Raw genomic sequence first — 24983 nt, 5'->3', positions numbered from 1 at the left:
AGTGACAACTGTGACAACCTATGGTGTACTTTTTGCAAGAAAGCTAGGCATACTAGGGAGATGTGTTGGAAGTTCAATGGAAAGCCACCAAGTAAAGAATGGGGAAATAAGGGTGGACAACTACATTGGAGTCAAGGGCAAGCCAATATGGCCATTTCACACGAGGAAGAAAAGATCCATGAACCAAAAGAACAGAAAGAATTCAACTAGAAGGAGATTGAAAGGTTGAGGCAATTCCTATGTACCTTGGACAAACCATCTATCTCAGGTAACTGCTCCTTGATACATTCAGGTAAACCTTCTATTTCTTATGCTTTAAATGCCTCTGATACTTATTCTTCAGATTCCTGGATCATTGATTCTGTCACCACTGTTCTCCCTGTCCTTTCACTCATATGCTCCCTGTTCTAGCCATAGAAAAATAGTTATTGCTGATGGTTCATTAATCACAGTAGCTGGCATAGGAGAAATTACAATCAACCCTACTCACTCTTAAAAATGTCCTTCATGTGCCTAAATTGTCCACCAATCTCTTTTCAGTATCTAAATTGTCTTCTGATGTCAACTGCAAAGTTATTTTTCTACCTTCTTGTTGCTTATTTCAGGACTAGGTCTCGGGACTGATGATTGGGCGTGCTAAGGAATGGGATGCATTATACTACCTTGACAAATATAAGAAACAAACTGCTTCCAAATGGAACCAAGCCCTAACATACCTCTCTGAACAGTATCAGCCCCACAAGGACACTATTTGGCTGCATCATTACAGGCTAGGACATCCAGCTTTCTCCACACTCAAGATTATGTTCCCTTCTTTGTTTACAAATCTAGATATTAGCAAATTTCATTGTTACATTTGTGAACTTGCCAAACATAAGCGTGTTGTTTTTCCTCCTAGTAATAATAGAAGCTCTTTTCATTTTGATTTAATTCATAGTGATATTTGGGGTCTTATCAACTATTCCAAATATTTTTGGTGCTCATTGGTTTGTCACATTTATCGATGATTGTATACAGGCTGCATGGATCTTTTTCTCCTTAAATCTAAATCTGATGTGAGTGACATCCTCCAAATTTTTTTCTCTATGTCAAAACTCAATTTGGGGCTTAAATCAAACGGTTTAGGTCTGGTAATGCTCGAGATTATTTTAACCAGACTCTTTCCATCTATTTCTATCAGAGGGGTATTATTCATGAATTTTCTTGTGTTCTACCCCACAACAAAATGGCCTTGCCGAAAAAAAGAACGGTCACCTTCTAGATACCTCTAGAGCCTTGTTGTTTCAGCATAATGTGCCTAAACACTTTTGGGGGGAAGCAATCCTTATAGCAACTTACACCATCAATCGACTGCCATGTCTCATGCTAAATTTTCAAACTCCAATGGCCATGTTATCTCACTTCTATCCGAGTTTGTCTTCCACATCTCCCCTTAGCCCTAGAGTCTTTGGGTGTGTTTCTTTTGTTCATGTTCACAACCATAATAGAGGGAAATTGGATCCTTTGAGCAGCTAAATGCGTCTTTGTGGGCTATCCTTCTAACCAAAAAGGATACAAATGCTATCACCCTCCCACTAAAAGGTTTCTCATCATTGCCGATGTTACCTTTGTTGAGCATGAATCCTATTTTTCTCAATTTTATCTTCAGAGGGAGACTTCAATTATGGAAGATAAGGATGTGCCTATGCCACTCCTTACCTCCTTTCCACTTGAAGTGTAGAAACCTGAAACTGCACCCAATCCCATGCTAGAACTTTTACCTAAAGTTGCAAATCCTGAAGATCTTGCTCCTAAACATACAATTACAAAACCTGCCTTTACCCTTACACTAGAAACCCAGCCTTAGCTTGCTTACCTTAAACTAGAATCTCCTATATCAAACCTCCCTGAACCCCATGACCCTAGAAAGGGATATACCATTACCAACAACCGTTTCTCACAGATTTACTCAAGAATTGTCATAAATCAAGACCATAAATCAAGGAAAGTATCTTTGCCATAAATTAAGGAAAGAAGATTTGTCAATTAGCATGTGATCAGATGTAATTAGCTATTATTTAGGCCTTAATTGTAGTCTTCACTATTGTACAATTTACTATAAATTTCAATGAAAGAATGCTAGACTTGATATAGAGTTTTTCTCTTATAAAGGATTTTCTCTTTTTTCTACCTTGTTCAACATTTTTTTTCTCTCTTTTCTATCTTGTTCAACATTGCTTCTCTCTCTTTTCCACATGGTATTAGAGCCTAAGAAACCCTAGGACTCTTCTTTCTGAGCCTTTGTCGCCGACTACTCTTTTACTGTTACTGATAGCCATCATGAGCAGCCTTCATTGCTATAATAGTATGTTATTCCTCATTCTTCCCTTGGCCCTTCCCATTAACCGGAGATGTCAGCCACGACTGATGAAGCTAGTTCCCACAATACAAGGGAAACACTGGCACCCATGATGCTTTAGCTGTCGGGAGAATTGCAACCAATCAATGCTACCTATCGGTTGGATGGAAGGAATTATCTTAAATGGTCCTAGTTGATTCGAACCATTTTGAAAGGAAAAAGGGAAGATTAACCATGTTATAGGAACTAGACCAAAGAAAGGAGATCCAGCCTATGTGGCATGGGATGAAGAAGATTCCATAATTATTGCATGGTTGTGGAGTTCCATGGCTCCTGAAACTAGTGATACATGCAATTTTTTGTTAACAACAGGAGGTTTGGGAGTCTATCCAACAAACTTACTCGAAGGTGAAGGATGCAGCCTAGATCTACGAGTTGAAGACCAAAATAGCTGCAGCAAAGCAAGATAACATAATTGTCACCAAGTATGCCAATTTCCTAAAGGGACTATGGTAATAAATGGATCACTATAGGGTAATTGAGATGAAGAACAGTGATGATGCAGCCACCTTGAAAGCTTTTATAGACAAAGGTCGCACCTATGATTTTTTTGCAGGCTTAAATGTGGAGTATGATTAGGTGAGGCAAGGATGACATACCTTCACTTTATGAAGTGATTTCAATTATTATAGTTAAGGAAAGTAGGAGGGGTGTCATGTTGGACCCCAAACTAGTTGAGGCCTCAACAATGATGGCAAAAGGAGGAAATCATGGGTTTAAGAAGGATCAATTGCTGGGAGAAATGGAAAAACAGGTCTCAAATCCATAGGCAATGACAACTGTGAGAATATGTGGTGTACTTTCTGCAAGAAACCATGACCTACTAGGGAGATGTGCTGGAAGCTACATGGAAAGCCACCAAGCAAGGAATGGGGAAATGGAGGTGGACAACATCAGCATAGGAGCCGGGGGCAAGTTAATATGGCAACTCCACAGGAGGAAAAATAGTCCCATGAACTAAAAGAATTCAACGAGGAGGAGATTAAAAGGCTGCGGTACTTTTTAAGTACCCTTGAGGCACCATCCTCTTTAGGTACATGCTCACTGCAAGGGATTATTTCAACCAAATCCTTTCTCACTATTTCCTTCAACGGGGAGTTATTCATGAATCCTCATGTGTTTCTACCCCTCAACAGAATGGGATTGCAGAACGAAAGAACAACCATTTTCTATATACTACTAGGGCATTGTTGTTTCACAAAAAAATGTGTAAACAATTTTGGGGAGAAGTTGCCCTCATGGCCACTCATGTCATAAACCGATTACCCTCTCGAGTGTTATATTTTCAAACTCCAATAGTAGTCTTATCCCACTTCTATCCTGCTCCTCCTACCACAAATTAGCTTAGTCCTAAGGTATTTGGGTGTGTTTCATTTATTCATGTTCACAACGCTCATCGGGGGAAGTTGGATCCTAGAGCTCTTAAGTGTGTCGTTGTGGGCTATTTTTCTACACAAACAGGGTATAAATGCTATCGTCCTCCAACTAATTTTTTTCTGGTTTATGCGGATATTACCTTTGTTGAAATTGAACCCTATTTTACTCACCCTTCTCTTCAAAGAGAGACCTCAAGTGTGGAAGATAAGAATGAGTTGCTCCTTCCTGACTTTCTTGAGCCAACTCCAGCTCCTAAACCTCTACTTGAACAACCTGCATTTGAACCTTCCCTTGACCTACTACCCGAACCTGCATTTGACTCTACCTCACAAGCTCATGAATCTAAATCCTCCCTCCAACCTGTTCTCCAAACTACCGGGGAGGAGACCACCACTGACAAATAGTTTCTCTAGATTTACTCAAGAAGAAATAATTTAGAATTCGAACCAAGGCTGCACCTATCATCAGTTCCAATGCTTGGAAATGAGCTAACATCTACTGACTCATCTTCTAATATTGATTCAATTGCTGATATTGACCTTCCTATAGCATTAAGGAAAGGAATTGGAGAGTGCACAAAACATCCCTTATATTCACTATCTCACTTTGTATCCTTTAAAAGATGTTCTCTATCTCATAGACGCTTTCTTACAAACATACACACAACATCCATTCCTACCACATTATCGGAGGCTTTAAATTGTGAAAATTGGAGGAATGCCATGAATGTTGAAATGCAAGCTCTTGAGAGGAATAATACATGGGAAATTGTGGATTTACCAAAGGGAAGAAACCTGTTGGGTGCAAATGGGTCTTCACAATGAAGTATAAAGTAGATGGGACACTTGAAAGATACAAGGCTAGGTTGGTAGCTAAGGGTTATACGCAAACATATGGAATAGACTACCAAGAAACCTTTGCCCCGGTAGCCGAAATGAACACGTTGAGAATTCTCTTCTCCCTAGCAGTTAACTTTGATTGGCCTTTGTTACAGTTTGATGTAAAGAATGCTTTCTTGCATGGAGACCTTGATGAGGAAATTTATATGGACATACCCCCAAGATTCAACAAAAACAGACCTGGGAGTAAGGTTTGTAGACTCAAGAAGGCACTATATGGCCTAAAAGTGTCACCTAGAGCTTGGTTTGGGAGATTTTCCAAAGTAATGCAGGCCATGGGTTATAAACCGAGCCAAGGGGACCACACTCTATTCATAAAACACTCAAGTTCAGATTTTGTCACAGTTCTTATTGTTTATGTTGATGACATTATAGTGACAGGAAATGATGAAAATGAGAGAAAGAAGTTGAGCAGATGTTTGGTTGAGGAGTTTGAGATCAAGGAACTAGGGAATTTAAAATATTTTCTAGGTTTTGAAGTGGCATGATCCAGACATGGGACATTCATATCTCAACACAAGTATGTTCTTGAACTTTTGAGGGACACAGGGAAAGTGGCTTGCAAACCAGCTAGCATCCCGATTGATCATAATTACAAATTGGCAGAAGCAAAGGGAGATAAGGATACCGACAAAGAAGCCTATCAAAGATTAGTTGGCAGGTTGATTTATCTATCTCACACAAGGCCGAACATAGCCTATGTAGTGAGCATAGTAAGTCAGTATATGCACAAACCCAAGGAGTTTCACCTGCAAATAGTTTATAGAATTCTGCATTATCTCAAAGGAACCTTAGGAAAGGGAATTTTGTTCAAAAAAGGGGCTAAACTTACCCTAGAGGCCTATACTGATGCAGATCATGCAAGTTCAATGGTTGATAGGAGATCTACCACAGGGTATTACACTTTCTTGGGAGGAAATCTAGTTACTTAGAGGAGTAAAAAGTAGATTGTTGTGGCTAGGTTGAGTGCAGAATTGGAATTTCAAGTAATGGCACAAGGTATGTGTGAGTTGCTATGGTTGAAAATTATTGTTGAAGACTTGGGACTCAAGTGGGATAGCCCTATGAAACTCTATTGTGATAATAAGTTTGCTATCAGCATTGCACACAATTCTATACAACATGACCCAACAAAACACATTGAGGCTGACCGACATTTTATTAAAGAGAAACTGAACAGAGGGTTTATTTGTACTTCCCATATACCAAGTGAGTCCCAGCTAGTTGATGTTCTAACCAAGGGACTCCCTAGTCTTGTCTTTCACAAGATTATAGCCAAGCTGACAATGAATAATGTTTATTTATCAGTTTGAGAGGGAGTGTCGTCAATCAAGACCATAAATCAAGAAAAGAAGATTTGTCATAAATCAATGAAAGTATCTTTGCCAAAAATGAAGGAAAAAAGATTTGTCAGTTAGCATGTGATTAGATGTAATTAGCTATTATTTAGGCCTTAATTATTGTACAACTTACTATAAATTTCAATGGAAGAATGTTAGACCTGATATAGAGTTCTACTCCTAAAAACGGTTTTCTCTCTTTTTTATCTTGTTCAACATTGTTTTTCTCTCTTTTTCACAAGGACTAATCTAAAACTTGAACCAAGGCTGCACCTATCATCAAAACCAGATTTTGAAAATGAGGTAAGGTCTCTCAGCTCACATTCTAAGATTGATTTTGGGACAAAAATAGACTTGCCCATAGCCCTAAGGAAAGGAACTCGACACTGTAAAAAATATCCCTTATATCCATTATCTCATTTTTTATCCTTTCAAAGGTGCTCTCCAGCTCATAAAAGTTTTCTTGTAAACATTTATACAGTATTCATTCCTACCACATTATCAGAGGCTTTAAAGTGTAAAAAGTGAAAGAATGCCCCTAGTTTTTGGTCGGTCTGGGATATGCCTTGGCCTTGGCTTGTAGCCATTTCGGCTTTGGTTTGTGTTCTATGAATCTCTCACTTGCAGAAAAAAAAAAAAAAAAAAGAACAATACTTGAGAAATTGTGGATTTGCTAAAAGGAAAGAAACTGGTGGGCTGCAAATGGGTTTTCACATTCAAATATAAAGCATATAGGTCACTTGAAAGGTACAAAACTCGGTTGATAGTTAAGAGATATACTCAAAACATACGGAATTGACTACCAGGAAGCTTTTGCTCCGGTAGCCAAAATGAACACAATAAGAATTCTTTTGTTCCTAGCAACTATTTTTTTACTGGCCTTTACGACAATTCGATATGAAGAATGCTTTCTTACACGGAGACTTTGAGGAGGAGATTTACATGGATATACCTCCAGGATTAAGTGAAAACAGACATGGAACTAAAGTTTTCAAACTCAAGAAGACACTATATGGCGTGAAATAGTCACCTAGAGCTTGGTTCGAGAGATTTTCCAATGTGATGCAAACCATGGGGTATAAACCAAGCCAAGGGGACCACTTTGTTCATAAAACACTTAGGTTTAGGTTCAATTACAATCCTTATTGTCTATGTTGATGATATTATAGTGACAGGGAACGATGAAAAGGAGAGACAAAACTTGGGGAGATGTTTGGCTATGGAATTTGAAATTAAGGAATTAGGGAATTTAAAATATTTCCTAAGTATTGAAGTGGCACGATCTGGACATGGGATATTCATATCTTAACACAAGTCTATTCTTGACCTTTTGAGGGACATAGGGAAACTGGCTTGCAAACAAGCCATCATCCCGATTGATCCTAATCACAAATTGGGGGAAGCAGAGGGAGACAAGGATACTGACAAAGAAGCCTATCAAAGATTAGTTGGTAAGTTGATTTATCTATCTCACACAAGGCCAAATATAGCCTATGCAGTGAGCATAACAAGTCTGTTTATGCACAAACCCAAAGAGCTTCACCTGCAAGCAGTCTATAGAATTTTGCACTACCTTAAAGGCACCCTAGGAAAGGGAATTTTGTTCAAAAAGAGAGCTAAACTTACCCTAGAGGCCTATATCGATGCAGATTATGCAAATTCAATAGTTGATAGGAGGTCTACCATAGGGTATTGCATTTTCTTGGGAAGAAATCTAGTTATTTGGAGGAGTAAAAAGCAGACTGTTGTGGCTTGGTCTAGTGCAGAATCGGAATTTCAAGCAATGGCACAAGGTATATGTGAGTTGCTATGGTTGAGAATTATTGTTGAAAACTTGAGACTCAAGTGGGACAGTCCTATGAAACTCTATTGTGATAATAAGTCTGCTATCAACATTGTACACAATCCTTTATAGCATGACTGAACCAAATACATTGAGGTTAACCGACATTTTATTAAAGAGAAACTGAACAGAGGGCTTATTTGTACTCCCTATATACCAAATGAATTCTAGCTAGCTGATGTTCTAACCTAAGGACTCCCTAGTCTTGTCTTCCACAAGATTATAGCCAAACTAGGAATGGACAATGTCTATTCATTAACTTGAGAAGGAGTGTTGTGAATCAAGGCAGTGAATCAAGAAGAGTTGCCATAAATCAAGGAAGGAAGATTTGCCACAAATCGAATAGCTGTCAATTAGCATGTAATTAGCAGTCAAAGATTAGTTGTCAATTAGCATGTAATTAAGCATGTCATTAGATGTAATTGACTATAATTTAACCCTTAATTGTTGTACAACTTACTATAAATTTCATTAGAGGGAGGCTAGGCCTAACATAGAGTTCTATTCCTAAAAGAAGGGGTTTTCTCTCTTTTCTATCTTGTTCAACAATTACTATGGTAACTGAAACTGAAATGAGAACTTATTATTCACATATTATAAATTTGTGATGTAGGGTGCCTTTGGGAAACCTAGCATGTTGTTGAGATATATTTTTGTGCTTTTTAGCCAGTTTATGGCAGGGGAAGCCTGTATTTTAATCTGATAAAAAATATAAGAATTGTGCGGATGTGAATTGAAGGTTCCTTGATGTTAGCTTGCTGAATTTTCTTAGACACGGTTTGAGAATCTTTGGCAATGATGTAACTGTGTTAAACTAAGGCCAAATGCTAGGCAAAAAGGCTAGGATTAATTTATGGCCAATGTGTTGGAGTTTTAGGTCCAAACAAGGGCGGTTCTTGAGCTATAAACAGGCATTCAAGAAGAATTGCTTTTTGTGGGCTGTTCTTGTTAGGGTTGAGTCCTGGTGGATGGAAGGATGTGGCTTATGCAAAGGGAAGAAGTAAAAATGATGTCGTAGTTTATTTGACGAAGCAGAATAACAAAGCACGAAATCTATGGAAAGATAAATGTTGGAGTTCTGCATGGCGCACTTTGAGTCTTGAAGTTTAGGGTTAAGCCTCAACATGTATTCTTTTTAAGGGTAGGATATTGCCAGAAAGGTTTAATTTTTACTTTGGTTGCATTAAACCAAGCACACCTTCTATGTCATTTTAAAAGTTGTACAGAATCCCTAATTTTTCCATATAGTTCATATGTAATTTCATTAGAACAACAATAATACAACATCAACAATCACAAATCACAAGCCTTAATTCCATTAGGTGGGATCATCGTCATGGAATTCTAGACCTTCAACCATCTCTATTGATGGTCATATTCTTTGTAAAGCCATCATATTCTATATCATATTGAAGAGTTTCTCACCAAGATTTCTTTAGTCTTTCTCGACCTTTTTTGGCTCCAAACTTTCTACATTTTATCATCTTGCCTTAGAGGTGCATTTATTGGTCTTCTTCTCACATGTTTAAATATTTTCAATTGTGTTTCCCTTTTCTTATTTTTAATAGGTACCACTTCAACCTTATTACATGTAACTTGTTTTTTATTTTATCTTTTCTTGTATGGCCTCACATTCATTATACCATCTTTATATTTTTTATGCTTGTATTTTTCACATGTTGGTACATAATTGCTAAATTTTATGAGCCATACTACAAATGTGGTCTTACGGTTGTTTGATAAAATTTTCCTTTTTATGTTTAAACAGATTTATTGTTGATATTCTATAGGTAGGTTTTCAAACATCAACTATGTAATGGAACATGAGCGTATTAATAATCTTCATTTACTGCCATCTTGTGAACCTTTTTCATATGAAGATGGTGTTAGAACTTTATCTCATTATTCCGCACTAAAGGGTTGGGTGAGTAAGAGCATCTGGTGTAAAATTTAGCCAGATTGTTCTTTTGCAGGGATTTGGATTGTCAATGACTTTTCGAAGTCAATTGACACAATGAATGCCTTGCCACCAAACCTAAGTAAGTTAGGATGAGATGTAGTTATGATGATGATGATGTTTAAATGGATTTCATGATTGCATAGAATGCTGGATGCATTTATCCACTTTAATCATTATCCTTGATTCTAATTTCCCACTCTTTTTGAACAATTGATCTGAGATATCTAAACTGATATTTTCTTATAATAACTTGATCTCCATGTCTCAGCATTACGTCATCTGCACTTTACTTTTGCTGTAGTTATATTTCATGTATTTAGTTTTGGCCTATTCAACTTAAAACTTTTGGGTTGGTGTCCTCTGTAATTTGAACTTAATATTCACACATTCTTTGTCTCATCCACCAAGTTAATATTGTTTGCAGTAACATACATCATGACACATCCTTTTTGGATGTTCTTTGTAAGTTCATCCATTATAAGAGTAAAGAGGCAATGGCTTTATGCAAATTGTTTATGTTATATAGTTGTAATTAGAAAAGTTTCAGTTTCTCCTCTGTAACTCCCAACACTCGTTTATGCTTGATGATATATGTCCTTAGTAACCTATACATAAGCAATGCATACTCCTTTAAAAATCTTCCACAGGACTTCTCCAGGGCCTTTGTGACAGGGTTTTTCCAAGTCATAAATGCCATGCACAAACTTATTTATTTATCTCTGAATTTTTCCAGTAGATGCCTCAGTAAGTGGATAACCTCCATTCTTGAACTACTAGGCATAAAACTAGATTGGTTTTCAGTGACCTTAGTTTTTCTCCTTAACCTTTGGTCAATTACCCTCTCCAAAAGTTTCATAGTGTGGCTCATTAGCTTGATCTCTCTATGATTTTACAACTTTTAACATCTTCTTTATTCTTGTGAATGGGCATTGAAGTGCTCACACCCCATTTATCTCACATCTTTTTCAATTTACAGATCACATTAAATAATTTTGTCAACCAAATGCTCTTGTTTCCCATGCTTTTTTATGCTTCAATCTGGATGTTATTTATTTGAATTGCTTTACTGTTTTTAATCTTTTTAATCTTTTTTCATAACTTGCTTTATCTCGTTTGAGCCAATTTGTTTATGGAACATGTAATTTCTATTTTGTTTGGAGTTACTAAGATGCCCTAACATATCATTTATATCTCTACATTCATTGAATAACGTCTAGAACTATTCTGTCTGTCTCTCCTTGATTGCCCCATTTACTAGTAGTACTTATGATTTTTTTTCTATTATCAAATCCCTTCTTGTTCTTTATCATGGTTTATCTAACTTAAATATATCTTTCCTTATGTACATATATATATATCCTTATATTTTGTCAAGTTGGTGGTACAAACTTTGGTAAGCTCGGCTTTGCTTCATTGTTTGCCTTGTGTGAGTGTGGATGGATGGCTTGGGTGCATGTAGACCCTTGGAGCAAATACAAAATGATGTGTACTTTCCAACACGTTGTGTTCCCCAATCATCAATCTCCATACCTATTTTGGTGCCAACATTGCAAAAATTTGTGTATAATACTCCAGCGTCACATTATTTATAATGGCTTTCATATGTGGTTATGACACCAGGGAAGATTCCAGTACCAACCTGGCCAAGTTAGGGCTTTCGGGATGCTTGCTGGAGGCACTGGCATTACTCCTATGTTCCAGGTACTGACCTGATATATAAATGAAGATGGATGGCTTTCTCTGAATGTGTACTCCTGGTTGTTTATTGTTCTGTTGACCACGCTGATTGCTCATGTTTGTTAGGTTACTAGGGCCATACTGGAAAACCCCAAGGACAAAACCAATGTGCATCTTATCTATGCTAATGTCACATATGAAGACATCCTTTTAAAGGTAAACCTTCCTCATTTGTGTTTGTTTGTCTGTTTTCTATTCTCTTGTGCTTGTATATGCACACTAAATATACCAGTATAAGGCACACAATCAGATATGGAGATATTATAAAGTGCATTTCAATTTTGGAGTAAACATTTCTTTCTCTGATGTATCATCATTTGACACTTTGAATGTTCAATGAAGATATGTATACAGTTGTGCCTTTATATGCTTTTTGTCTTGCCTACTCAAAAGACACAAAGGAGAGCAACCTCTTTCTTGTCACTGGACTCGTACATAAGACAGTAAATTTTTTACATGTTTTTTTTAACCCAATGAAGAAGTATTGCCTTTTGTGATTTTATTTCCATGCTCACCATCATTAGGTACATGATATATATGGAGGTAAGTGGGGTACTTCGTAATCTTAATAATTCTACAGCATCCCAACTTCATTCATTTAAAAATGAAACGATTTGGCATTCAGCCATGGACCCTATGTTAGGCATGTAAATGCTGGTCCATCCTACAATTCCTTTTTGGTAACTCAATCAGTATGATGGATCTCCCAAACTTGAGAAAGCTTTCATTCTAGAATTGAAAGAATAACAAATATGAAGACTTAGCCATATTGATTGCTCTTGGACGAATCAGCTAGACCATACACCTGTATTTCCACATCTAATACATACAAGATATTCCCGACTTCTGTTTGACTGTAATGTTTATTTTTATATCTGATGATTCTTTAAAGGATTCTGAGGACTTCAACAAAATTAAGTGGGTTTGACTGGAGTTAAGTAGTTTTGCTTATCAAATTCATTCTTTTTTTCCTTTTGCAGGAAGAATTGGATAATCTGGCTTGTAATTATCCTAACCGCTTTACTGTCTTCTATGTTTTGAATGAGGTACCATTCTTTTTTGTCTTCAGATCCTCTGTAGTTTACTTTCTTGGTTTTGATTTATTTTCACCATGTCACAAGTATGGATTTCATCTACAAATTTTTTTTGATTCTGAATAAAATGGAAGTTATTTTACCTAGATTTACATTCATTCTAACGGAAAAATGGAAAAGCTTCATGGTAAAGGAAAAATATATTTTCTTTACTGGTACCCTTATCTTTTTGCTGTTGTTATGAATGAACTCACAAGTCACGAAACACATTCTAGAAGAAGTGCCTTGGTGCATGATTCTTGTAGACGATATTTTCTTTGCAGATGACTCAAAAGGTGTGAATAATAAATTTGAATAATAGAGAAACCTTAGAACCAAAGATGCTTGTTGAGTAGGTCAAAAGCTGAATATGTAAAATGTATATTACAATAAAAGTGTGGATGATGTCATTGTTTGAATTGTAGATCAAACTTTTTCAAGAAAAAGATCAGTTTAGATACATTGGATCAATTGTTCAAAAGGAGGGGGGGGGGGGGGGGCAGATATTACTCATAGAATTGCAATAGGATGGTTAATGTGGAAAGTGCGTCCGACAGTTTCTGCAATCATACAATTCAGTTAAAGCTAAAAGGGACATCTGGTTGAACAACTATAAGATCATCCTCATTGTGTGCCTATGATGTTGGGCATTTAAGTGCAACATATGCAAAATATGAGCATAATTGAGGTGAGGATGGTATGGTGGATGTGTAGCCATAGAATAAAAGATAAAATAAGAAACGAGATTATACATATTAAGATTGGAGTGATGCCTGTTGAAGATGATTTACATGAGACATGATTAAAATGGTTGGAGCATGTGAAAAGAAGATAAAAAAACACATCTGTGAGACAAGTGGAAAAATGGAGGGAATTTGTAGCAAAGAGGGAGAGAAAGACCAAAAAAAAGTTAATGGGAAACCCTTAAACACGACATAAGATATGGTGGCCTTGCAAAGGAAATGGCCTTTGATAGAGATACTTGGAGGTTACGTAGCTGACCTCGCTTAGTTGGATTAAGGCTTGTGACTCTTGTTAAATGTCTTCTACAATATAAATGTGAAGCAGCAGTAAGCAATTGACTGAGAAATACCATTTAGTCCCTCTATCTCTTGACAGGACAACAGTGCAACAGCAAGGAATGAAAGATGACATCTTGAACTGGTTATCCACAGAAAAAATAGAGGTTTAGATCTTGTTGTGTGCTTGGGCGATCTAACATAAAATGCATGTCATAGGTCCTAAGAAATATTATTAAGAATCGGTATACATGATTGGGTGATCTAAAATAAATTACCATTTAGTCTCTCAAATCTCTTGAAAGGACAACAGTACAATAGGAGATGCACCCAGTGTCTTCCAACAAGGAACAAAATGTGGCATCTTGAGCTGATCATCCACAGCAAAAACAGAGGTCTACATCTTGTTGGGTGCTTGGGTGATCTAATATAAAATACATAGATAGGTCCTATGAAATTTTAGTAGAAACCAGTAAACATATGTAGATAGGTCCTATGAAATTTTAGTAGAAACCAGTAAACATATGTAGATAGGTCCTATGAAACTTTGAGCTTGCCCCTTTCAGGTCAGACAAATATAGGACTTTATCACAAAATTGTCCTGATCTTTCTTCAATTGCAGCGAATAGTCTCTCTCTTTATGAAGGGCTGCAATGTATTGCTTCATTAGACTAGACCTCTATTGACGCAATGTGTAGCACGTGTGTAGAGAAAACACACAAAAGAAACCTTGAAAGAAAGCAAGTTTCAAAACTGAAATGTGTCTGTCAAGTAGGCGCAAAGTTGAATATAGCTTGCTGATAGAACCGAATAGGCTTCCAGAAAGTTCAATTAAAAACTATTTACAAATCCTAACTAATAAGTATATATAGTGTTCGGCTAATCCATCTAATATTGTAAATAAAATCTAATTAGAATCCTAATAGAAATAAAACCCTAACAAATATGAAGTAGAATTAAAATCCTAAAACATATGAAGTAAAATAGAAGTAAAAGTCCTAAAAGAATATGAAGATATGAAGTTTTGGCCCTTGTTTGGGCCGGTTTTTGACTGGCCGGGTTGGGCCGGGCTGGCCGCTTTTGGGCTGGTTCGGACTGGCTCTTGAACTGCCTTCCATCTTGTCTCTTGAACCGGTTTTAGGACTGGTTAGTGACTGCATCATCTATGCATTTGTGTTATTTGTATTTCGTTCTCCCTTAAGAAGTATGTGGATTGGATAGACCGTTGTTATTGGATAAGTAAACCTTATGCACATAAAAGATCACCTGGGGTTTTTCAATTGTCACTTCTCCAAAGTCTCCTTAAAATGTACATTTTCTACATACTACTCCTACAAGCATTCATGGCCAACTACCTCTTGTTTGTAGTTACCAATAAAACCACTCTATGAAGCATTTGTGACTCAATTATGCAAAAAAGTTGCCCACTGGGCATGCATGTTGCTCAGGTGCTTATGATTGTTCAGGAATTTCAAAGCTTGAAAAACTCCAAGTTGCACTAGGTAATGCTCCCTTTGCTTTTAAGCCATTGCATCAAATTCTTGGTTATCGGTGCCTCGGTGGAATAGTTATATCTTGCTTCTGAGTTTCTTGTGGAGGATGCTACTGGAGGTCCAGTTTGAGATAGAACAACTCCAATTCCTATCCTGCTACTGTCACATCCTACTTGAAAAAGTTTCTCAAAACTCGGTAAGGCCAAACTGGTGTTGTATGCATTTTCCTTAAGGCTGGCCAAAGCTTATATCTGCTTCTATGTCCCACTTAAATTTCCCTTTATTTATGCACTCTGTAATTATTAGTGCAACAATGGTACTAAAGTTTTGAATGTACTCTTGTAGAATGTTGCCAAACCATTAAGTTTTGAACTTCAGCCACAGTTTTTGTTATAGCCCATATTCTGATAGCTTTGACCTTCTCCTTATCCACAAGTACTTCATTATAACTTTACCACATATTCCAAGAACAAGAAACAACCTGTTAGGAAACTGCAATTCTTCAGGTCTTTAAAGTCTCGAGTGTTCCCTTTACTCTTACTATATATCAAGATGTGATTTATATAAACAATAATCAACTTCTTGCTAAAAGGGTTTTGTATATGATTCATAAAGGTGCGTGGTACTGGATATACCTGAATGGCCATAACTAACCACTAATACAAGCCTTCCTTGGCTCTAAATGTTGTCTTCTCCTTGCCCTTGGATCTAATATGAATTCCATGATACCCACTATCATGGTCAGTCTTGGAAACAACTTAGAACCTCCTAACGTGTTCCACATTTGATCTAAAGGATGGAATAAGAAAACCTGCAATCTTCTTGGTGGTTAAATGATGAATGTGCATCCTCCAGCTTCTATCCCTTCTGTTGTGTAGGCAAAGCTTGTACGATACATGGTTCATAGTCCATGCACAATGTCTTTTTTCAGTAACTCCTGGACTGTATCCCTCAAAATCTAATTCTCTTTCCTTGAGGTATATTGAGAGAGATTTGGTAGGCTTTCTCTAGGTACCAAATCTATGTGTTGCTGAATGTTTCTCATGGGTGGCTATTGAAGGGCGTTCCAGTGTGTGAGATCTCCTGCTTTGCAAGGGTTAGGGGAACGTGCACCTTACTGTTGCTTTAGCCTTTGCCTGTTACAATCATAATTAAGATTTACCCTTCCATTTTTCCCTATTTCTTTCCATACCTAGCTCTCTGTTCACCGTCAGTTGATCCAGCAATCAACTTATCTCTCTCGAGTTGACTTCTCTCGGTCTTTGTTTTGCACAGTCAACTCTTCTCTTCCATAGTCAAGGTGCTTTGCATTCTAATTTAGACAGTCGGCTCATGATGAACTGCCAACTCCACTAGTCAACCTCTGTTAAATTCTGAAATGGTCAGTTGATCTCACTATCTACTGTTTCCCTTCTATAGTTGGTCTTTCAAAACCCTGGGCCTTCCACAATCAACCTTGTCTGATAACTGAATTTTCAACCTCTGGAATTTCATAATAGACTATGCAGTTGACTATTGGCTTCGGTTGCCTGTTTAAATTTTGGTCAAATTCCTCTCCTCAAGTCTCATACATCATATAGGTGGCCTCAGTTGCCTGTTTAAATCTTGGTCAAAGTCCTCTCCTCAAGTCTCATTCATCATATAGGTCTACACACTCATGACACATACCACAAACTCTTCCCTTGCCTCTACGTGTAGTCCAACATGTATCCAATCTACATCAATATGGTACACTCAGTCCTCAAGCAGCATTTGGTGGGATGCTTCATTTGCCTCTGTTTTTGGACATCTTTTGATAATGTGGAAATGTCAATCTTTTTAACTCAGTTTAGAGTCCATCAGGGAGAATAAAGGAAGAATACTAAGAGAGATGCAATTATTATCGATGGAAGTTCTCCTCTATAAAATGCCATAAATACCTTCATATAAGCTAGAATTCTAAAAGTAATAGGATACGTAACAAATGATGAGACTGACAAAAACAAACCAGACAAGATAAAGACAATAAATGATAGAAATTCTCCAGGAAAATGATGGTTGGTGTTACTGTTTTCTTCTCAAATCTTATTATGCTCCCGAGGGTCTTGTGTCTGACTCGTTGCCCATATTATGCTTGCATACTTCTATCGGTAAATATATTTTTTGATCATAACTTGCTTAACTTCATCCTCAGCCGCCTGAAGGATGGAATGGTGGAGTTGGGTTCATATCTGAGGAAATGATTAAAGCTAACTGCCCTGCACCAGCAACCGATATTCAGGTGAATCAATTTCCCCTCTCTCTCTCTCTCTCATATTTTTCTCACGCGGCTGTTTTGGATCTAACATGTCTATTGATGCTGCAGATACTAAGGTGTGGGCCTCCACCAATGAACAAAGCGATGGTTGCTCACCTCAATGCTCTTGGATACACTTCTCAGATGCAGTTCCAGTTTTGAGCCTTTCATGGAATTTCTGTTTGTCCATCCAGTGATATTGATATCACTTGCGTTAGAGCATGTTACCCTATTGTTTTTAGTTGTAGTAGAGAGCCTAACACACTTGGTCTTTGACTTAGAGAGGGCTCATCTACTGTCGGTACTGCAAATCAAAATGGAATGGCTTTCTTTAGCTCACTATTTACTGCAGGTTGATGGGGATGGACATTAGACAGTCTGCTGGTAAAACAAGTGCTTTGACCTAAAGCCATTTTGATGGCCTTTTTGCGTTTGCTTTCTTTACAGAATGCTGAAACTGGCCATTTCAATTGAATCCAATTCGAACTATTTATATCCTCTGCCAACATTACAGATCTGGAATTGAAAATCACCACCTTTTTTGGGGTATTTGGTTACCCTACCCTTGTTGAGGGTCAACTCACCATTTGGAACTAGTTTTCCTTGGATTTTAAGTTGCTGATTATCCCAGAGTTAATTTGTCTAAAATATAAAAAAGAGTTGAAAAATATGAAGTCATATCATTACTTTCATTCATATGTTTGTAAAATACTTTCATGAACTGATAAAATGTTATATTAATTCTTAAAAAAATACATGGCAGGACGATTAAAACTCCATGCATGAAATTAGTGTACTTTATTATGTTATGGAATGCATGTACCTTAAGATGAAGTCAAAACAAAATAGGTTTCGGGAAACAATTTAACATTGTTTAAATCGGAAGTTAACTTGGGGCATACAACCTGTCTACATGCAATTAATTATCTCATAATCTGGGGCTCACATTAGCTGCCAGAAACATCTATCCATTTGAACAGAAATGGAGATATCGGCTACATGAAATCTAGATCTCCCGATCGTTAATTCAGTATGACAGAGACGTGTGTTTGGGGACCAAAATGGTTGAGAAGAAATATCAAAGTGAAAAAACAATTCTTGCAAGGCTGGGGGGATAATTGAAGTACTGACTGAGCTGTTTACAAAGGGTGTCCAGAAATTTAACTTGTAGTAGTTTCTGGATTATCTATTGATTCTTCACTTTCTTCTGCTTCTGGTTTAGCTTCAGAATCTTCCGAATCGCCAGCAGTTTCCACATTCCCTATCTTCGAAACACGGAACATTGCCAGATGAATGTCACCTGGTGAAACAAGGAGAAAGGCACATATATATATGAGTTGAAAAACATAGGCAAATGTGCAGGTGCTCTGGCATTGGCAACTAAAATTATGCTTTACTTTGACAACAACAATGTGACTTTTGGAGCATGAACATGTGCTCATTCTAGGCTAGGCTAGGGTTTGGTTAGAAGATGTTAACATAAGATGCTCAGGGATGATAGATAATGACACACTTGGACAAGATAAGGCAAAATTGATAGGAAATTTGTGGGAGAAGAAGATGACGATGCATGGAATTAAATTAAAAGCAAAGGGTTGTTTTCTCAGCTCAAGTCATGACTTTCTTTCTGGTCACAAAGGAGCAATCTTACTATTGCTACACCCTAATGCTGATAAACAAAATTAATATAGCATGCTTTCAAGGATCTTAAACATGACAAAACAGATCAGGGCACTGGTTTGTTATTACCCATTTGCAACCAGATTTTAGAAACAATCTTCGATGTTGTGCCCACGTCAAAACCAGAAAACTAAACGAAAAGAATGAGTACCAAAGGTAATGCAATTTCCAGATGATGCTGTAGCAGCAACACCAGGTCTGAGCCGTTTGTCATCAATGAATGTGCCATTTGTGCTGTCCAAATCCATCACCAGAAGACTCCCCTCCTTCTTCTTAATGCGCGCATGCAGACCAGATACTGGTTTAGTTTTGAAAAAGAAATCTGAATGAATACACGGGGGACTTGCAGTTGTATTTCTATATAACGCAAAGAAGATTATGCACGTAGAAGATTATTATACTCACTCAAAATCTTTCAGTAAGTTTGAGTTAGAAAGACGGATGATATAAATTACCTTAAATCAAGAAAAATATTCTATATGTGCATGATCTAAAAGCTCATGCAAGTCTAACTTAGATGTTTCAAAGCCCATTTACATGAAAATGGCACATCTTTAACTGTGGAAATGGCTTGCAAGATTGTTCTGTTAAAAGTAGTTACTGCTCAATTAGTTTCCATAATCCTCTCATTTACAGTATTGTAGAAGCATGGACACTTCTAAGAAGGTGCCCTGCCTGGTTTAGCAGTGTGCAACACATCAGTAATGAGCAACAAGAAGTGAATGATTAAAAATATGCGAAATTTGGTCTTTTGGAATACCTGTTGCAACGGGAATGACCATATCTGCTTTCTCAGGGAGACGCCCAACAGTGACCTCATTCTGAAGAATTGTAAGGAAATACCAGTTTAACTTGTTAAGCATGATATTGGAGGAATAACCATATACTTACCGAAGCTATTTCAAATGCACCTGGCATCGAAACTTTGAAACCTAAGTGTCTCGAGTCACCATCACCTGTACAATCCAATGTTCAAATCATATATTGTAATCTCTAACATATAAGCAGATAATTGATAGGCAAAGAGGCTTCAAGTAGAGATCTTCAACAGATTTTGTATCTTCTTTGTAATTTCAAGAACGAATCCTGTTCTAGTATTCCTATTTGTTAAACTTCTTTTCGGCTTTGTTATATTTAAGATCCACAAACAAAAAAGCCTTTTTTTTCATTAAAATATCGAACTGTCCGAGTTGTGATATGAATATCATACAATGTTAAAGGTGAATCATGAAATAACTAATGGAAAAACAAAATTGAAGGTGGAATCACAAATGAAATTTTCCATTATAACCTGACAGGAATGTATAACAAGCATAAATTTGTTAGAGACATAGCATAAGTTTGTAAATGAAACAAAGGACAAAGACTACGGGAATTACTACAGAATTGGCCTCACATGTTCTATGAAATGTGCAAAAAGGATCATTCTGATGAACACAAGCAACAACAGTTCCAGATGAAATTTTCACAACAAAGTAATCACAGACAAGCAACAAGCAACAGACTGAAGAAGACAAGAAAAATTTCTAGAAATGGGTTACAAGAGAACAACAAAAAACTAAAATATGGTGAAGAGAATTGACCCAAAGTGAAAAAAGCCCAATTTAGCTTCATTGACAAGCTAATTGACATCCCAGAAGTACAGAAACATAACACTTGCATACTGATAAGTACAAAAAACTAAACACCAACAAATCAAAGTTCAATTTCTCTCTAACCATGGGAGAAAATGATCGTATATAGTAGTAATAGTAAGAGAGAGGAGAAGATGACTAACCCACAGGCTCAAGAAGCCATCTTTCAGCATTATCTGTTGCAGTGGCTTGAGACCCAGAAGCATTTATGGCAACGAGGCTCCTCCCGTGTGTTGCTTTGCTTCTAATACACTGTAATTTTATGGGTGAGTTGTTGACGCCGCCAAGAAAAGGGGCAGACGGTCTCAAGTGGAAGAAGAGGGGAGAAGACGAAGACGAAGAAGGCGGCCTTGGAATTGGAAGCTTGGGGAAGGAAAGAGGCTGCGCTGAGATTTCCATTTTCCTGAGCAGAAGATGGAAATGGGTTCCATTTATTAAAGCTCTATGATGGGATATTGGATAACACTTTCTTCTTGTGGTGGTTTTCGATGGAAACCTCGCCAAACAAACAGTGCTATGCCAGCTCCTAATGATTTGGGTAAGTTTTTAAATTTATTTATTTGATATTTTAGGTGTTATATAAATAATATATATATATATAATTTTGGAGTCATTGCTGGGCTATGATTTTCTAGTTTTATCTTGAGAAGAGAAATGCTATTCTATTATAATTTGATGGTACTTTGAAAAACATAATATTTTTTTAATTATTCATTTTAAAATAAAAAGGTTGAGAATTACAGGATCATTATATAGTTAATAATTGGCTTAGAGGGGAGAAAGCCCATTCAATTATTCTTATATATTGATAAATTAAGAGCATGTCTCCGTGCATAAGTTTTTTTATTATATTATTATAAATATATTAGGTAAGATTTATTTTTTTAAATAAAAAAACGATTTCCACAACTTTAGTTCATAACTCTCGGATCATAAAGAAGCATTATTCTTATATTAATTAATTAATAGCACACAATTGGACAATGTTGGCAAAAAAAAAATTAAGAAGTAAAAAGGATTAATTAATATAGTTATATCACACTATTATTAACGGTTAAATCTAACTTAGCACCAAAAGAAAAAAAGAAAAGAAAAAAAGCACTGTTTAATCTAAAGGTCACAATATTATGAACAAAAATATGGCCCTGTCAGATCAGAACACAGCATCTTTGAATGTTGATAGCTAAACTCAGTATCATTTGTGTGCACCATTTTGGCTTTTATTTATGCGCCCATCCTTGGATGATAATTCTGGTTGCCTGAAAAGAGAAATCAACTAATTAACATACTGGAATTAAATTTAATAAAAAGTGGGCCGGGCCAAATGGAAGAAAGGAGGGCTTACTCATCACGGACTGGGTTTGGATTTTGCAAAGCTTCATCAAAACCACACTCAATTGTGCACTGATCCTGCGATGAGGTATATAGTGGAGGAGGGGTATAAACATCAAACACTTGGAAGCTTGTAGTATTCTGTGATCTTTTTGAACCTTTCCTTGCTGATTTGAATCTGCCAACAATCTGATGAAGAATCTTCCCGCAAGTTGAACAGCATCTGCAAGAGAGAGTTCCAAGATTGTTATCAAAAGTTCAAGAAATGCATGATCTATAATATACATGCTTATGTTGGAGATCAAATCCAATAAAATAGAGTGCTTTACAGATTTCATACAGATTATTCATCCGCTAATTATTAATGCCGGTTATTAATTCAGTCAACCAAGATATGTTTGTTATTGATGTGCTAAATATTGTTGTTTGTGTTTATATCAGAGTTTTATGTTCCGAGCCTAACCCATGGATTTTTTAATCCAAACACAATAAATTAAGCCTTTATTTTATTATATACTTTTTTATTTGATCCACTGAGTTTTAGACTATTAAACTGCAGGCTAGCTAATAAAGCTATTTGCAATTTGGTCGACGAAATCACTCGGTTTGCAATCCAGCAATCTGAACACACAGAAGCAATGAAAAAGGGGGGAAATACAGAGCAACAACAAAGAGAGAGAGAGAGAGAGAGAGAGAGAGAGAGAGATTCAGCAGAGATGAATACAATATATATATATATATATATATCGCAAGGCCGCGAGAAGGTGTGGCCGGCATTGAGAATTCATATTAATGTGCTTAATTACAAGCTGCTTAATTATTCGAGAATATCCCTCGATTTCCTCCTGATCGATAGTGTAGCAGAACAAATACTACTTAATTCATGCGTCCTTTTGAGTCAGAAGAAATTCACCACACACACGCACATGTATATATATGTATGTATGTCTGTAGGATCAAGAGAATACTACTACTACTACTTGTAGTAGATTTGAAGCTTAACTGAAAGAAATCAAGAAGAAGAAGAAGAAGAAGAAGAAGAAGAAGAAGAAGAAGAAGGAATTACAGAGAGAGAGGCTTACATGAAACTGTTTTCGCGCTTCAGTCGGCAGACGTTCAAGCAGTGATCGCACCACATCTTGATCTTCAGCTAATTAACGTGATTGGATGATCGCTGATCATCTACGAATGAATACGGAATATATATATATATATATATATGTGCTTGACTTGCACTCCAAGGTTTTCGGCGAAGGCTCGCTCAAATTTAGAAATCGGATATTTCTTGTTTGTTTAACGTTAATTCCTCCTATCCTATTTATAGTAGGCAGGCAGGCAGGCAGGCTCCCATTCCAAGTTTCACTTGCTAATGGATTGGAAATTATGAAAATTTAAATTCTTTCTTAATTTTTAATTTTAGATTCGATAGCGTTTAATCTTATTTAATTTCGATTATAAACCGTCATTTAAGCTCATCAATTGTTGTTACTAAAATACGAAATGATAAACATGTTAACCCAAATAACGAGTGATAAAAATTATCTCTTGTAATAAAAAATGAAATAAAATGCAATTTAAACTATTTTTTATTTGAGAGAGTAATAAAAAATAGGTGGAATGGAATTATTTTAAACAAAAAATAATATTAATACCCATTGGAATATTATCAAAACTCAATTTCTTTCAAATTTTTACATTGCAAAATAATTTTAATTTTTGAAATATTTTACCCGACAAATTACTTTTTATCTTAATTTTTGGTGTCAATGTTGTATTTAAAAAAAATTAATAAAATATTCTTTTTTCCTGTGAATAAGAATTCATTAGTGTTCCAAAACGCGCTACGTGTTAGTCAGGTGCCAGGCTAGCGCAAGGAGCAATCCATACGTACTGGAGGAAGACGAGATCAACAACGAGAAAGAATAGCCAAGAGACGAGATTGGCGGCGATGAAGAGAGAAAACGACCAAGAGAAGAGATCGGTAGCAGCGATGACTAGAGAAAGAGAAATGACCAAGAGAAGAGATCGGTGGCGGCAGCGACGAGAGAAAGAGAAACAACCCAGGTAACAAACAACCAGAGAGAGAAAAGGAAAAGAGAAGAGGAACCAGCCGCACGCGACCCAAGCTACTAGGCGTCGCTGTCGGCGATCTACCGGGTTCGACGCCTAGGGGTTCCAAGTTTCCCTTAATTGTAGTGGTTGCCTAAGCCATATTTTCGAACATTAGAATTCATTGAAATAAAAAACTTAAAGAATTTATAGTTTTTTATAGGAATTTAAAGAATTTTGTTAGTCCCTTAAAGTATGGCCACTCAATAGGGGGTGAATTGAGTGTTTAAAATTTTTTTCTTTTTTAATAAATATTATTAATTAATTATTTTCTCTGAGAACATATATAAATTATTTTCTTTTAATTAAATTCTTGTTATTTAATTTTAAACAAATTAAGATTTTATAACTATGTATATGTAAGTTTGAGATTAATAAATTGCAAGCCACAAGATATAGTAAGAATAAATAAATAAGGCACAAAACAATTTATAGTGATTCGGTGTCTCCACACACACCTACTCCACTTTTCCAAGGTCTCAACCACCCTTAGAATTCCACTAATCTCACAAAAGTTTTCACACTAACTCATCTTGAAAACTAGATACACTTCTAGATTACAATAGATTCTAGGAAAACCACCAACACCAAGGTTTTCTTCCTAACTTACCTTGAAAATTAAATTCACCTAGATTTTAACGGTTCTAAGAAACATATACAATCCACAATAGTAATTTAAATGTTACAAATAATTTGTCCACATTTGGACACAAATAAGCAATTAAGAACAAATTATACGAAACAATAATATTTAAATAAATAAATAAATTTGTAACCTCAAATGAAAAAGTTCAGATTTGTCGTAGAAGATTTG

The 24983-nt window shown here is 36.4% G+C and overlaps 3 protein-coding genes across 3 annotated transcripts in view; 1 reads left to right on the top strand and 2 right to left on the bottom strand.

The window, feature by feature from the left end:
• LOC127800562 (NADH--cytochrome b5 reductase 1-like) overlaps positions 1–17914 on the top strand; it is a 39884-nt gene extending 21970 nt beyond the window's left edge. Inside the window, exons 5-9 of the mRNA XM_052335255.1 lie at positions 11438–11518; positions 11621–11710; positions 12535–12600; positions 17313–17399; positions 17484–17914. Of these exons, the coding sequence (XP_052191215.1) occupies positions 11438–11518; positions 11621–11710; positions 12535–12600; positions 17313–17399; positions 17484–17576 (417 nt within the window). The 3' untranslated portion in view covers positions 17577–17914. The remainder of the gene's footprint in view (positions 1–11437; positions 11519–11620; positions 11711–12534; positions 12601–17312; positions 17400–17483) is intronic.
• A 410-nt stretch (positions 17915–18324) lies between these two features.
• LOC127800569 (uncharacterized) lies at positions 18325–21213 on the bottom strand. The gene is made up of 5 exons (XM_052335268.1): positions 20872–21213; positions 19986–20050; positions 19855–19915; positions 19246–19392; positions 18325–18714 (listed from the first exon to the last, which is right to left on the bottom strand). Exons 1-5 carry the CDS (start codon positions 21125–21127, stop codon positions 18575–18577), a joined length of 669 nt encoding a protein of 222 aa, XP_052191228.1. The 5' UTR covers positions 21128–21213; the 3' UTR covers positions 18325–18574.
• A 316-nt stretch (positions 21214–21529) lies between these two features.
• LOC127793528 (uncharacterized) lies at positions 21530–23270 on the bottom strand. Its single transcript, XM_052324276.1, has 3 exons — positions 23143–23270; positions 22074–22283; positions 21530–21987 (listed from the first exon to the last, which is right to left on the bottom strand). The coding sequence occupies exons 1-3, from the start codon at positions 23196–23198 to the stop codon at positions 21924–21926; spliced, it is 330 nt and encodes a 109-aa protein (XP_052180236.1). The 5' UTR covers positions 23199–23270; the 3' UTR covers positions 21530–21923.
• Between the last annotated feature and the right edge of the window lie 1713 nt (positions 23271–24983).

This window comes from Diospyros lotus, chromosome 1, assembly GCF_014633365.1.
Source record: "Diospyros lotus cultivar Yz01 chromosome 1, ASM1463336v1, whole genome shotgun sequence".
Classification (NCBI taxonomy): Eukaryota; Viridiplantae; Streptophyta; class Magnoliopsida; order Ericales; family Ebenaceae; genus Diospyros; species Diospyros lotus.
Note: the sequence above shows the minus strand (reverse complement) of the source record. Positions and strands in the feature narration are given on the sequence as shown.

Coding starts and splice junctions, on each gene's coding strand:
- LOC127800569 (XM_052335268.1), bottom strand. CDS start 21,127: ATGGAAATCTCAGCGCAGCCTCTTTCCTTCCCCAAGCTTCCAATTCCA. Junction 20,051..20,871: donor ATGGCTTCTTGAGCCTGTGG/GTTAGTCATCTT, acceptor TGGATTGTACAG/GTGATGGTGACTCGAGACAC. Junction 19,393..19,854: donor GGTCATTCCCGTTGCAACAG/GTATTCCAAAAG, acceptor AAACTAAACCAG/TATCTGGTCTGCATGCGCGC.
- LOC127793528 (XM_052324276.1), bottom strand. CDS start 23,198: ATGTGGTGCGATCACTGCTTGAACGTCTGCCGACTGAAGCGCGAAAAC. Junction 22,284..23,142: donor AAGCGCGAAAACAGTTTCAT/GTAAGCCTCTCT, acceptor TCTCTCTTGCAG/ATGCTGTTCAACTTGCGGGA. Junction 21,988..22,073: donor CCAAACCCAGTCCGTGATGA/GTAAGCCCTCCT, acceptor TTCTCTTTTCAG/GCAACCAGAATTATCATCCA.